This window comes from Patagioenas fasciata, chromosome 5, assembly GCF_037038585.1.
Source record: "Patagioenas fasciata isolate bPatFas1 chromosome 5, bPatFas1.hap1, whole genome shotgun sequence".
In the NCBI taxonomy this organism is placed as follows: domain Eukaryota; kingdom Metazoa; phylum Chordata; class Aves; order Columbiformes; family Columbidae; genus Patagioenas; species Patagioenas fasciata.
In genome coordinates, this window is record NC_092524.1 from 23,856,696 (window position 1) to 23,870,589 (window position 13,894).

The 13,894-nt window shown below is 39.7% G+C and overlaps 2 protein-coding genes across 4 annotated transcripts in view; one reads left to right on the forward strand and one right to left on the reverse strand.

The window, feature by feature from the left end:
• Positions 1-5,662: 5,662 nt before the first annotated feature.
• RAG2 (recombination activating 2) lies at positions 5,663-8,866 on the reverse strand. 3 transcript variants are annotated; one of them, XM_071809100.1, is made up of 3 exons: positions 8,295-8,379; positions 8,031-8,077; positions 5,663-7,943 (listed from the first exon to the last, which is right to left on the reverse strand). In XM_071809100.1, the coding sequence occupies exons 1-3, from the start codon at positions 8,350-8,352 to the stop codon at positions 6,456-6,458; spliced, it is 1,593 nt and encodes a 530-aa protein (XP_071665201.1). In that variant the 5' UTR covers positions 8,353-8,379; the 3' UTR covers positions 5,663-6,455. The 3 variants fall into 3 exon arrangements, with proteins under 3 accessions (XP_071665201.1, XP_065696294.2, XP_071665200.1); XM_065840222.2 differs by having other exon boundaries at positions 8,031-8,866; XM_071809099.1 differs by having other exon boundaries at positions 5,663-8,077; positions 8,295-8,380.
• The window catches only part of IFTAP (intraflagellar transport associated protein), a 39,872-nt gene continuing 34,337 nt past the window's right edge, over positions 8,360-13,894 (forward strand). Inside the window, exon 1 of the mRNA XM_071808612.1 lies at positions 8,360-8,496. The gene's annotated coding sequence lies outside the window, so the exon portion shown is untranslated. The remainder of the gene's footprint in view (positions 8,497-13,894) is intronic.

Genomic DNA, 13,894 nt, shown 5'->3' on the forward strand with positions numbered 1-13,894 from the left:
TTAATCATCTTTGTTGCTTTCCACTGGACTCCCTCCAGTTGTTCTTTGTCCTTCTTAAACTGAGGAGCCCAGAACTGGATACAGTACTCCAGATGTGGTCTCACCAGAGCACAGTAGAGGCGGAGAATGAAGACTGCATTTTATTTGCCCTTTGGACTGGTCAAAGAGTGCACAGGTACCAGTGCATTTAGCCACAACACCTGGATCTCCTGGAGTAGTGTGTCCATAGATGTGGTAGATGCCTCATCCCTGGAAACATTCAAGTTCAGGTTGGATGTGACTCTGAGCAACCTGATCTAGTTGAAGATGTCCCTGCTCATTGCAGGGGGGTTGGACAGAATGACCTTAGAAAGTCCCTTCCAACCCAAACTATTCTATGATTCTGTATAGTTTGCATTTTTGCCTGGCATTTATTTCATTATGCACATAGTTGCACACTTTTTTCTCTGCATGTGTATTTCAGACAACTGTATTACTTTATGTTTATCCTTGACTGTGCTTGAATGACCTAGGGCCAAGTTTAACAATCTTGACTCACCTCATGGTGATTTTCACTCAGTTTAAGTGGTATATACAGTTTTTGCTGTCTTTTGCACAGGGATGAGTTTCACTCCCAAGTAATCCAGACCCATTAATTGCAATACATATGTGCCACTGGAGTGACAGACCAGACTTTTTTCATTTTGCACATGTAATTTCAGTGGCTCTGCTGAAATTTTCAAATTCCAAATTCACGTTAACAAGCTACTGATTTAACAGCAAGTGATTCATCTCACTGCCTTCAAAAAGGGTTGACTAACTTTTACCCATATATGTAAGATTTCTCAAGACAGGGCTTATATCATGAGATAACCTGTCAGCCTGAACACAACCTGGATGGAGGCAAAGGAATGCAGTGGCACATGAAAGTGTTCTTTTGTGAAATATCATTAAGCCATTAAGACACATTTCACATTCTACCAGTTCTGGGCAGGACAGCTGACACAGAGATCCACTACTATTATTTTAAAATTTTCTTTCTTTACACTTGAATCTAGTTCAATCTTCCTTTTCCCCATTGTTGACATCTGTAAATCAAGAGACTCTCTTTGAACTCATTAGAACAAACCACACTAAAAGGGTAAGTACCTGCAAGTGAAGCTTTTGTAAACAGGGATAATAATGCTGCATGCACAGAGCTATACATCAGAAGGCAAACAAATTCTGACTGCAGACAGGTGCATCATTTGCTTATGCAGTCTGTTATTAAGCTTTTTGATTTTGAAGAGACTTTAGAAAAACGGAGTCACTTTTATTTATAGTAGTCTTTCAAACCTTCAGTAATTCACAAGAAATAATTTTCTTGTTCTGGAATTATACTGACCGTAGTTTTTATACAATCACATTGTATATCTTGTTTTGCTTGGTTTTATTCAAGGGCTTTGAATTGTGAATTGCCATGTTATGAAACAATGTGAACTATATTAAAAGCCATGATTCTGGTCTCACATAAATCTTTCCTCATAGGAATAATTCTATTGACTTAAAGCAAATCAGCTTTGACTTTCAGTCAGGTAGTTCAGAAACAAATTCTAGATATTTACAGCATCCTAATTTCTGACTACATGGAGTAGTGTGCTTTGTGTCACTGCACAACTTCATAATTTTACTTTTTACTGTGTTACAGTTTCTTAATTTATCAAAGCTGTTTAAAATAAAGGTCTTGTAAATATTGACATTTCTGGCTTTGTATTTCTTACCCATTTTTCAACTATGCAGATCATTTCATGGTTACAGTCTTATGTTTCATTCAAATTGTGGATGCTTTTCATATTTAGGCTGTTCTAATACCCAGAGACAGCTGTGATTCCAGCCCCGTTCTGGAAGTCAGTAAATTAACACAAATGAAGACTACTCTGAGCCTCAGCAGTCCTTCTAGCACCTTTCCTTATAGGCAACTCTTTGACAGAAAACTAAACTAATTTAAAACCCATTTTATTTAGTCTGTAAATGGCTTTTGCTTCATTACCATGCCCACGTGTGTTTAAAATCAGCCTTGCACTGTTATATCTATGTTAATATGTTAAGCCTCTTTACTGGCTTCTGTGCATCCTTTGCATCAAATTTTGACCCTTCATCATAAACTGAACTGCAAAGATTAGTTCCAATCTACCTTTAAATGCATGATTTGTAGCTTCCCTTTATTGCACTTCAGAGAACCTTTCTTCCCTGCAATGATATCTCAGGGTCAAAAGACTTACATAAACCAACTGGTTTGGATGGAATTAAAGATGAGCAAATTAAGCTACCTGATTTCTTTGTGCAATTAGACATCTAATTGCTGGACTTTATATCACCAATTTAGTTATTTCAGCTGACTTTGAATAAAAATGTTGGATGGAAACACAGAACCCATGTCAAACAAAAAAAAAAAAAAGCAAGCCTCAGAGACCTTCCTGGTAAATTAGGATGATTTAACTCCTTTATCCCTAAATCTATAATAACTGACTGAATTTTACTCTCCATGTATTCCTGTTAGAATTGGGATCAGATGAAGCATAATGAGGCCTGTCACTGCTTTTCTTCAGAGTACTGCTTTAGGTGACTGAATATGGCATAATTTTCAAACAGCTGACAAGCTGCAACTCTTAAGTGTGGGAGCTTTTCTACCTTCTGCATCAAGCTTAATGTTGTCCATAATACAAAAAAGACACATTAGAAAGGATTTAATTAGCACTTTTTCTAGTAGCATTGGGAGAGACATCAAGAAGTGCATTTTCAATGTGCAGCTCTTCCTCTGAAGATGAGCATTCTGAGCCAGTGTACAAAGGAATACACAATAACTACCACCTGAAGGAGGTCCTGCACACCTGTGGTAGTAGCCAGTGTCCTCTTCTTCCTGTATATGTGTATGTATTGAGAAATCTGAAGGTTTATAAGGTTATTGCCTTACTTTTTTAAAAGAAAGAATGGGCTTCATTATCACAATTTTCAAAGGCCAAGCAGATACATCAAACTGGAGTTTGATTTTCAGAGGCTGTTGCTCAATCCCTTCCCTTAAGTTAGTCTTGTTTGACATGGGCTAAGGTAGGAAACCAAATATGGAGGGAGCTATAGCCAGCAATCATGAAAAAAAAAAGAAGCCAGTCGTTTTGTCTTTAATACATTGAGCCTAGCAGTTGATAACTTTACAGATTCCTTTTCAATTTGAATTCAGTCTTTTCCTTTTGCTTTGGGCTCCCCGTTGTATTATTTCCACTCCTTTCAATGGTCTGTTTCTGCAATTAGTCACTGTGAACTAAGACACATGCTTTAGTGCTGCCACTGAAGACTCTGTTGTGCCTTTCCTGTAGATTAATCAGGCACTTCAGGGTCCAAGCACCTTTCAGTAGCAGTAAAATCCATTATTATTCTCATAAAAGTTGGTAAAAACAACATAGCGTTACTAAAATGTAGCTGGGAAACATGATGCTGCTTGTTGTGGTTACAAAACACACAGGTCAGTTGGACGCAGATACAATAGACATTTACTTCTGTACTCAAATCTACTTCATTTTATCTTCTAATTCTAACCTGCCTGATGAGGAAACATCTCATATTGATTAGTTGGTTTTGAGACAAGCAATGCTCTAACAAGTGCATGACTAAAAAGTGTCATCAGAATTATCAGGAAATTAAGTTCTTTCTGCAGTCTTGAATGCTATGTCAAGTGTCTTCTTTACAGGCTGATGTTCATATATCTCTTTATGTTTGAGTCCTTTGGAAGATGATATTTTACTTTGACTTCCTTCTTCTGCAGTGGCTACAGCCTCTGAGCTGTGAATAATGCTGCTGGTACTGCCCTTCACTATGAGGCTGGGATATGGTTTGACCTAACAATTTCTCCCGCCTACACAAATAAGTCATGCATTTAAAAAAAAAAACAGCTCAAGCATACAATACATTAACATTATGGGTCTGATAAGGCATATTGTAACATCTGACTGTGAATTGCCTTTTTCATAGCCACAGCCTTAAAGAAAAGAACAACAACTCAGATAAGAATTGAAAGGGGCTGGAACATGTGCTTGTGCTTGCTGCATACTGAGTGTACCTGCTCTTGGCTCATAGGAGCTCAGGGAGTCCCTGCAGCTTCAGGAATCAGTTCTGGAAACTCAAGAGATACTGCAACAACATATGGTAACCGCACCACCAGTGCCTGAGCCATCAGGCTTTATCTCAGGTTGAATGTCACTATTGCTAGGCCAGTATCAAGCTTTCCCTTTGGAAAACATTTCCACCATTTTATTTGTCTGTACTATCAGACAAATTTGTCACGCAATGTGGGCTCTGAGCAGTTTGATACAATGATAGTAAATGGGAGAAGTAACAGGCAAAAACACGATTGGGCATTGCCAGAGAGTTCAGTAATTGTGGGCAGTCTTGTTTTTGTTAAATGGTGAAGGGGCAGGGAGTGGAGTTTTTTTTTTGTGAGAGTATATTGTCTCCCTTTGTTAGTACTGTGATGATGTGGCTTTAATTTTTGTGTGTGTGGTGTTTTTTTTTTTTGGTTAATGTAAATGAAGTGTATGAAGAGTGTGTGATAAATATAGATTTTAATGACAATTCAGCTGAATAAGACTTACAATTAACCTACAAAAGACATTGACTACTGAATTTCATCAGTTTGAAGGGACTTTATATAGGCATTATATTAATTTATACATTTGAAAAACATATAGCACTATATACTCTGAGCTTAAGTAAAGTAGCATGACAAAGGAAACAGGAAGTTGGCAATGAACTCTATGAATTTATAGCAATATCAAGCTGGTGAGAGGGGAGTCAGGGTGAGATACTTCCCATTTATAAGCTCTACCTAACCTATAACCTCCCTCACCACACGAAAAGGTTGGAAATGGAAAATTTGTATGGTTGCCCTTTACTTTATCTGCTGTTGACTTGAGTTGCAAAGGTTTTAAGGACTGTGCATACATGTCCGTGTTGACCGGAATACTCTGCTACACATACTACACATACAGTATAAGAGTGGCTGCTCAGGGTCTGCACACAGTGATCAAATGGCTGACAGCTGCTCCTGGTTTTCTTTTTTATTCAGGGGTCTGCCATGAGAGCTGGACTGTGAGTACTGAGCTATTAACACTGCTCACAAATGTTGAGCTGATAGTATTGATTTTTAAAAATATGTTTGGAACGGTAATTAAAAAAAAAAAGTCAAGAATTATGAGGCTTTACAAATAGTCAATAAAAGAATCCACGAAAAAGACAGTAAGCTCTTGGGCTATTCAACCTTGACAATGTCCTTTTCAACCTGAGTCTAATATTCTCCTTTTCCTTTGAGCAGCCAGTTGCATTTGTTTCCACTCTCGAAGTGCTCCACTCTCTCAACGAGTCACTCTGAGCTACAGCTTTCACTTCTAAGTTTTCACACTCTACACAGTCACCCTGGGAGACCAGAGAAAGAAATGCATAGTGGAGGACCTGGAGTAAATGATAGAAGTCCTGTTCTTCAGAAGGAACAACTTCTGAAGTCAATGGGAGCTCACAGCATGGGGTGGCTGTGAAGCTAGACCTCTTATCAGACTTCAGATGGACCTCCCAAGCACACATGCTGTCCTTTCGCAGGATTTGGGATTTATAGTGTTTTATTCACCCTGTGAGTATGTGAAAAAAAATGCAGTAATTTTTATCACAAACTTTATTAGCTTACTAGATTTTTACATATACAAACAAGTTGTTGAGCACAGTGGTTTAAAAAAACAATTTGATTTTTGCTATGATACTCCACAACTGTAGCCAAAATTGACATATAATCATTCAGTACCTCTCAAAATCAAAAATTAATTATCCAGAATTAAATGCTCTATATGTAAACTTTCTATAATGGAAGTCCACGAAGAAAACTGACCTTCAGTGTCTGAATATTTCATTATTTCTCACATAAGGGACTTTAGCCACCGCTTCAGTTTAAAACCAGAGTAATTAGTCTAATTTTATTTCGTTATGGCAACATAAAATTGGAGTAACACAGTTATAAATTTGGCCAAATATTTCTAGAACTACTCACTAAGTTAAAAAATTAAAAAGGGTAATATCCTGCTCTTTATGGACACATGCTAACACCACTGAGTACATGGGACAATGTCTTATACTACTGGCAGTTCCATTAATCTCTCTGGGGATAACTGAGGAGTAAGTTATGGCATAAAATACAGCACAAAGTTACCAGTATCTGGCTATGTGTCTGCACAATGCCCCCTATGATGGTGTTCCTATCTGGATGTTACAAAACTACACGTAAGAGACAAAATAAATTCATGAACTTTGAAATGTAACTGAAATATTGACATAATTGAAATCAATTGACTAGAAATATCTGTTTGAGCTTCAATATCCCATTCTGCTTCAACCATTACTAGCTGTCTTTGAATGTGAATTCACCTATTCCCAGGTGAATACAAATCATCAGCATAAATCTATTCAAACAATCTCCGAAGAAATGACTTTTTCACGGGCGTTGTTAACTTCATCATTGACTTTCTGCGCAATGGTTTCATAGGTTGCTTTTTCAGGTGCACCACTTTTTTGGGAGTTTGTAGCCCTTTATTCAGGTCAACATGTTCATTGCAGAAGTACTTGACATTTGACTCCGAGAGATGTAGGAGCATGCTTTCTGAGAGATCCATACATTGTGCGTGGACCCAGTGGCCAGCCCTGCTGGAACACAGGATCATTGCAGGCTTGTTGAGTTCTGTTGAATAGAAAGGGACCCAGGTGTTGATGTCAATATTGCAACTGGCAGAGCAGGTGATCCAGTAGCCTGTTTCTGATTCATCTTCTTCATCATCTTCATTGTAAGTGTCAGTATCATCAACATCAAAGTTATTGGCCTCAGCACTAAAGCAAAACTCTTCTGAATCTTCAAATGGAGTGGAGTCTCCAGGGTCTTCAGTTGATGTCTGACTGCAAATTTGTGCTGTCAGTTCTTCCTCCTTGTCCTTTTCTGCTCCTTTGCATCTCAAAATGTAGAAGTAGTTTGCATCTGAGATAAACTGTTTGTTGGCCCCTGGAATGCCCAGCAATACACACCCTTTGCCCATATCACAGCCAAACCACATCCTGCAATGTTTAATATCTGGTGTCCAGTCTGGGTTGACCCTTTCAACAATCTCTATCTTATTATCTTCCAGAACTATGGTGTTACACACCAACCGTTTCTGGTTGTCAGACTGGTACCCGCCAACAAGGACAAATTCAGCATCACTGGTTTGAGTCACTATAGCACTTGACACAGATATCCCCCCTGGCAAGATGGTGCAGGTAACAGCTGGGCTGCCCAGTGGGAGATCAACTTTTAGCTTGTACAAGCTAGGCAATCTCGTGTTATTTTGAAGTGAATGGCCTCCCAAAATGTAGACTGTATCATTTCTGGCAAGTGAAACGTGGAAAGCAAATCCGTCTTGAAGCTCTGGAAGTATGTATGATGTACAGCATCCAAACTCAAAATCAATGAGAAACACAGATGGCAAACAGTCAACTACACTGTTCCATTTTTCAGTGGTTCTTTGTACCAGAGGAGTATATGATCTCCCTCCAAATATAACGCTTATGCTTTTTCCCCGGCTATGAACTACATTAATTGTATGTCCATATCTAGCTTCAGGGACATCTCCACCCAGGTCTTTCTCAATGCATTGGAACGTGGTTTTCTTGCTATTTTTGCTTACCAGACTCATAACATAAAGCTTATCAGAAAGGTCATTGTTAGGTGTTTTCCCACCGTGAATGATATACTGGTACTCATCAGGCTCTGCATTGCTTCTGAGTGTGCAAAGAGCAGGATAGCGCAAAGGGGGGAGGTAACAGGAATCTTTAGAGAAGAAGGCAGGTTTCAGTTTGAGCTCATTCTGTTTTATATCAAGGAGGAAAACACCAGTGGGACAGGATCTCTTTGGCCATCCTTTCTGTCCAAAAAAGAAAACATCCCCATGAAAATTCAGGAGAGAGAAGCCTGGCTGAAGCAAGGCTGAATTACTGACAGCTGATACCACCTGCAATGACATTTCATCTGCTGACTGGGCCATCCTGTGGTCAATATCTGAGAAAGAAACACAAACGAAACAGATGAAACATGCTTTAGACCTTATGAGAGTTGCTAACAGAACCTGAACAAATCGCATTAAAGTTGTATTTCATTTCACACTTTAAGACCCAAAAAGAGATACTTTTCTGCAGCTCAAGACATGAATCAAGCAAGAGCTGTGTACCAGTTCCGCGGAATTTTGTACGAATTTTTGCCTCTTAGCCATTAAAACCTGAACATTTGAGTCTGCGCTGGGGCGACGTCCCGGCTCCGGGCCCGGCAGCTCCCATGGAAACGGCGGCCCCGCCGCCTGCTGGGGCCTCTAGTTCGCGCTGGGTGCGTCGGCCCGGCCTGGCCCGGCGCGGTGAGGAGTTTCCTGGACGTCGCTCCGGCGTGAGGAGGCGGGAGTGGAAGGATTAGCGGGCAGGCTGCGGGTGAGTGCAGTTATGGGGCCGGGGCTGCCAGTAGGCGAGTCTCCTGGTGATGGGATTCGGCTCCCAGGCGCCCGGGAGCGGAGGGATCAGCGCCAGGGTTGACACAAGGCGGGATGTTTCCTGCCCGTTTCTCGCCCCGAGGCGGCTGGGCCGTCCGGGGTTGCCGGCCTGGTGCGCTGGAGCCGCCCGGGGACCGTAGTCCGCCCCAGCACGCATGGCGGGATCTGCGGAGAAGGAGGGCGGATCCCACGGCCCCTGGGGGCCTGCCGGGGGACAGCCACCTGCTTGCGCCTCGCTCCGTCTTTGGAGGCGCCTGTGTGAGGGGCTCGCTTGCTCCCCGAGAACGGCACCCTACTTGTGGGAAGGGTGGGCAGTTCCCCTCCCATCTAGGCCCCCGAGCCCGGCTTCTGGCCGGGAACACGCCGTCGTGCTCCGTAGTCAGTGAGCTGAAGTAGCTGAATGCAAAGTTCAGTTGAACGTTTTGCAGGCTTACAGGGAAAACATCAAATTTGTTGAAGACATTTAGGAGCAGTCGATGCCAGCTGTATTTCTAGCCATGTATGTATGGCTGAAGCAGCAGAGGTAGGAGCTGTTAGTGCTGGGGTGAATCTCACACACTTGTGCTGCAGAGTTCGCTGCTTGGGTTTATTGTGTGATTTGGGAGTCTTGCTGCCAGCTGTTTTCATAGTGTGATCAAATTATCTGTCATTGATGTTTCCTGTTTGCTGATGCTTTTGTGAGTAGGTTTGAACAGATATCTTCTACTTTTTTACCTGTTTGTTCAAAAATCTAAGAGTTTATGCAGTCAGCCTGGATAATTACACTGAAAAGAGCTTTGGAGAGCATAGACACCAGAGAGGGAAACAACTGTTTGGTTCCCTGGCACTGCCCTTTGATGACTGCAGAGCTGTGCCTTTTAGTAAATATCCAAGTTCAGTGTCCCAGGCTTTGCCAAATCCCCAAAATGTAAAGGTGTGACTAGCTTTCAGATACAATATTTGAAAAAAAATGAAACCTCTACATTAAAAAAATAAAATTCCTTGCTTTTAAATCTTTTGGAGTCATATTTTCCTTGCTCTTGCTTTGCATTTCCTATAACAACAAAAACAAGACACATAGGGTTTCTTTTTTAAGGAAGGATTGGTATCTTCTAATTATATGACATCAAAACCTGCGGACTCTGGAACAAGATAATGTACAGTGAGAGTCACTGTAAAATCCTGGGAACTGGTGACACTGGCTACATGAAATTGCTCTCAGCTGGTGTTCTCATGCACCATAGGAACTGCCGTACCACGTTCTTGTACTGTCTGCCTGCTCCACTTTCTGGTATGCAAACTGCTTTGCTAAAATATGGATTTGCCATTAAAAGCTTTCAAAGGTAGGTGAGCCTGGTCATAATGTGCTTAGGCCAGAGCATATGGGCAGAGTAGGCATAGCCACTGCTGAGTCTATTTTAAAAATAATCCATGGACTATCTGTCTTTTTGCATGCTGTGGATTCAGGCAAAGGTCATGGTCAAGTTCTGTTCACTGTATAGCCAGTCCTAATGCCTCTGCCCAGAATGTGCTATTTTTTTCTGTATTTAGATGCCTTTTCAGAAGCACTGCACTGTATAATAAATGAGTGAACCCTGTTCTGAGCATGTCAGTATACGCAACAGTTTTTGTTCTTATTATCTGCATGAGAAAGATTTGCAACGTCATTTTACCTTCAGGTGATACACTATACAGGAATCTCTGCTGCTTGTTTCTTATAGCTATTCAAAAATGCTGTCATTAGAGGAGCTTGAACTAAGTTTGGTTTACAGCATTAGATCTCCTTTGTCTCTTCTTTCATATTGTGTGGTTACTTAGCGTCTTCTTACAGGATCTTTAGAAAAGTAATGTGTCTTCCATACTGAAGATACCATAAGCACACCTCTTAAGTTAGTGTTCCAGATTGTAGCGTTAGTGTTTTACATTTGATTACTTGTTTATATTTGAAGCCTTAACAAGATTATTAAAAATGGCAAACAGTTTAACTGAAATGTTAGTATTCATCTTATATTCTTACATATACCTCAGGAATCTCCAAATATGACAACTATTAGTGTCCACAATGTCACAAACTATTTCCCAAATATCAAGCAGTACTCAGTTCTGAAGAGTACTCTATCTGGAGAGACTGTTGTAGATACACATTGGAGAAAAGACCAGTGAAAATGAGTCCGTGAGACTGATAGACACACAGAACTTACTGGTTAAACACATTTAAACACACTTAAACACATTTACTTCTTGTCATCCCTTAATATTTCTTGAACTTTACTTAAGCAAGCAGTTAATTAAGTAACGGAATATTTATCCTAGATTCTCTGACAGAAGTAGCTCCTTAGGCACTTGTTGGAATTACTCTGGCTTTTGAGGTTGTTCCGTGCTAATTATGGTGTGTTAATACATTGTGGCTGATCTTCAACTATGCTGACCTCCACCACTATTCTTCCAACATCACTGATTCCTTTGGGCCAATGCTCATCTGACCCTGAGCAGCTTCAGGGAGTCTAAAAGGCTGAAATCTAACCTTATAACCAAAAAGTTTGAAGTTTTTTTGCGGCTTTATGCTCAAAACCATGTCACTGTGAAGTCAGATTAGCGTTAGTGCCAGTGTGGAGGGAAACAGTAAATGCCTTTACTGTGGTGCAGCACAAGATGAGGGGAAAAGACACTATGAAAAGTAAAGATAGATAAATAGAGAAGGGTGGAATTACATAAACAATTACCAGTTGTGGTGGCTTTAGTCATGCTTCATCATATTTGGCTCCAAGGATTATACAAATAAGTGAGAATCTCAGCATCACTTTTATAACCCCTGTATTTCAGAAGTGAACTGTAGAGATCTGAGCTAGAACCAAGCTAACAGAAAAAAAACTAATATTCTTCTCTGAAACTTATGATTTCGAGCCTTTTTTTCAGATAACAAGTGTTTGTATGGCAAGAAGAGATGACAAGGAATTCAGATTTAGATAGATTTGTTGAGAGATTTATTTACAGAAAGATCAAATGAAGAGAGAAGGTTCTTTTTAAAAGCACTATCTAATGTAATTTGAAATGTGCATATTATGGAAATAGATTGGGACATAGTTACAATTTTGTATGTGGAGTATTATTTCAGAAACTGTATTAAGTGTTCACTGAGAAACATAGGATGAATGTATTTTAGAAACAAGGAGTAGGATTCAGGTGCCTGAATATCAAGCAACATTTCATATGCCTTTGTATATTGTTCTTGTCTTCTAGCTTCTGCTATAGAAGGCAGCATGTCTCCCATAGGTCCTGTGTCCTAGGTCCTAGTAACTCTAGGGTTTGTAAAATGTCACTAGATTACTGTGTTTAGGCACTAAGTCACTCCCAAACTGTGTTTACAACTTATTGTTCTCTTTGACCCTCTGTAGTAATTGTTCACCTATGTGCTGTGCCTGTCACCCAGTTAGGCAGCAAATACATTTTAAATAGGAGAACAAGGAGTAATTAGTATTGTTGTTTAGTGTGACATTTCATATTAATATTTTTCTACATTAAAAAATACCATATTCATAATAATTTCACAGTAATGTAAACACTACCAAATAATGAATTATTTGATCCTACGAACTGTAGCAAACAGCACTGATTAGACACTGAGAGAATGGATTGCAGAACAGCATGTAATCTTAGTTGATAAATGCTCATTGCTGATCATTAAATTCTGTCATTAGTTTGCAGTTATTGTTAACTTGGCATGAACACAGATATCTATGTTAGAATTACATTTATTCTGAAATATTGTATATTGGATTTTTTTCTCTATCTGATCTGCAGTCTCTCCCTTTGCAAAATGAAAAAGCATACCCCTGAAAAGCAAGTGCTGGCTGTGCCAAAATTCTTCACAATCAAAATCATATCCAGACACCCACAGAGCTTTGAAGTTCTCTGTAAATAGGCTTAAGGAAGGAAATCTTTCTACAGTATTTCTCAAAACATTCGCTAAGTGTATCAACCAAGTTTGCTTTGGGCAAAACAATAAGTTAGACATACCTGGCTGATAGGGCCTTTTTGCGTCTCCTCTGAAATCTTTCTAGGTAAGTGGGATTCAAATGTGAGCACTTTGAGGAATCTTCTCTGACAGTGCAGGGTGCTTGTAGCATGGAGAGACAGCCTGATGGAGGGGAACCTATCTGCTTAATTTGCAGATGTGCTCCTGAGAACTCAGTCTGCTGTGGCTAACTGACTGTGACGGTTGTTTTTTGTGTTTTGTTTTGTTTTGCTTTGTTTTTCTTTTTCCTTTCTTCAGATGGCACAACAAGAAACCCACCAGCCTCCAGAAGGTTTAACTCTTTGTAGTAGAACCAGACCAGAATAACAGTAGATGTTAGTTAGATTCTAAATGTCTGCAATGTATGCTCCTTTATAGTTTATTTTTCACATTGCTAAACCTGTCCAGCTCATTATTTTTTTGGATTTTTTTAGTGCTATTGGAATATAAAAATGTAATCTAAAGTAATTTTTGAGTTGAAAGACAAATAATTTCAATTGCTAGTAAAAGAAAACAACTCCTGCTGATACGCGTACTGTTGCTCTCCCCAGGAATGCTCCCCTGCAAGTAGGTTGTGACATTGAAACAGAGCAGAGGAAATGACAAATGCACGCAACTCAGTGAGTGAGGGCTGACTAAAAGTCCAATTTAAGGTCCACTGAAGTCATTATGGATGTCTTTTTTACTACTTCAGTGGCCTTCTGGTTAGACCTTAAAAGACTAAAAAACTTTGTAGCTTTTTTCATCAGTTTCACAGTGCTTTTCTCAAAACAAAAAAAAAAAAATCAACTCTGGAAAGTCCTCTGGGAACATATATTCTTTCAACAACTAGCAGTGCTGGGACATAAGAGTATAAGCCACTTCGACAACATAGCACATCAAATAAACAGAAAAACCTGGAAAACAATTCATTCTTTATAGCTACCTTCTTTTGTTTTCCTGGAGCTACTTTACCCACTCCTGAATTACATCTGCTGCACAGTATTTTAGAAATACCTCGTCTTCCATTTCAAACTGCTGTGAGAATAGAAGTAGAAAGAGCTTGAAATGAAATTTTATTAGTATAGCAAAGCAAACATACTGAATGTTTGTGAAAGTTGTCTTGAGACCTTGAATAACTGTAATGCAGATAGGATGTGGTGATGTTTCTCATGTGAAATACAGCAGCTCTAAGGAGCTGTGCCCTGTAGCATCCATATGGGCCTATTACTTCTGAAAGAAAGATGAAAGTAGACTGTATCACAGAGTTGAATGCTGAAGAACTTGACTTCACCCAAATTTAAGGGCATTCAGATCACATTTATTTCTATTTTCAGTAGCGCTTAGACAGTGTTTGACAGCTTCT

Excerpts from the sequence above, each read along its gene's own strand:
- RAG2 (XM_071809099.1), bottom strand. The coding sequence starts at position 8,352 with ATGGGAGCTGCCGGGCCCGGAGCCGGGACGTCGCCCCAGCGCAGACTC. Across the intron at positions 8,078-8,294 it reads GCGCAGACTCAAATGTTCAG|ATATTGACCACAGGATGGCC; the intron begins GTTTTAATGGCT and ends TTTCTTTCTCAG.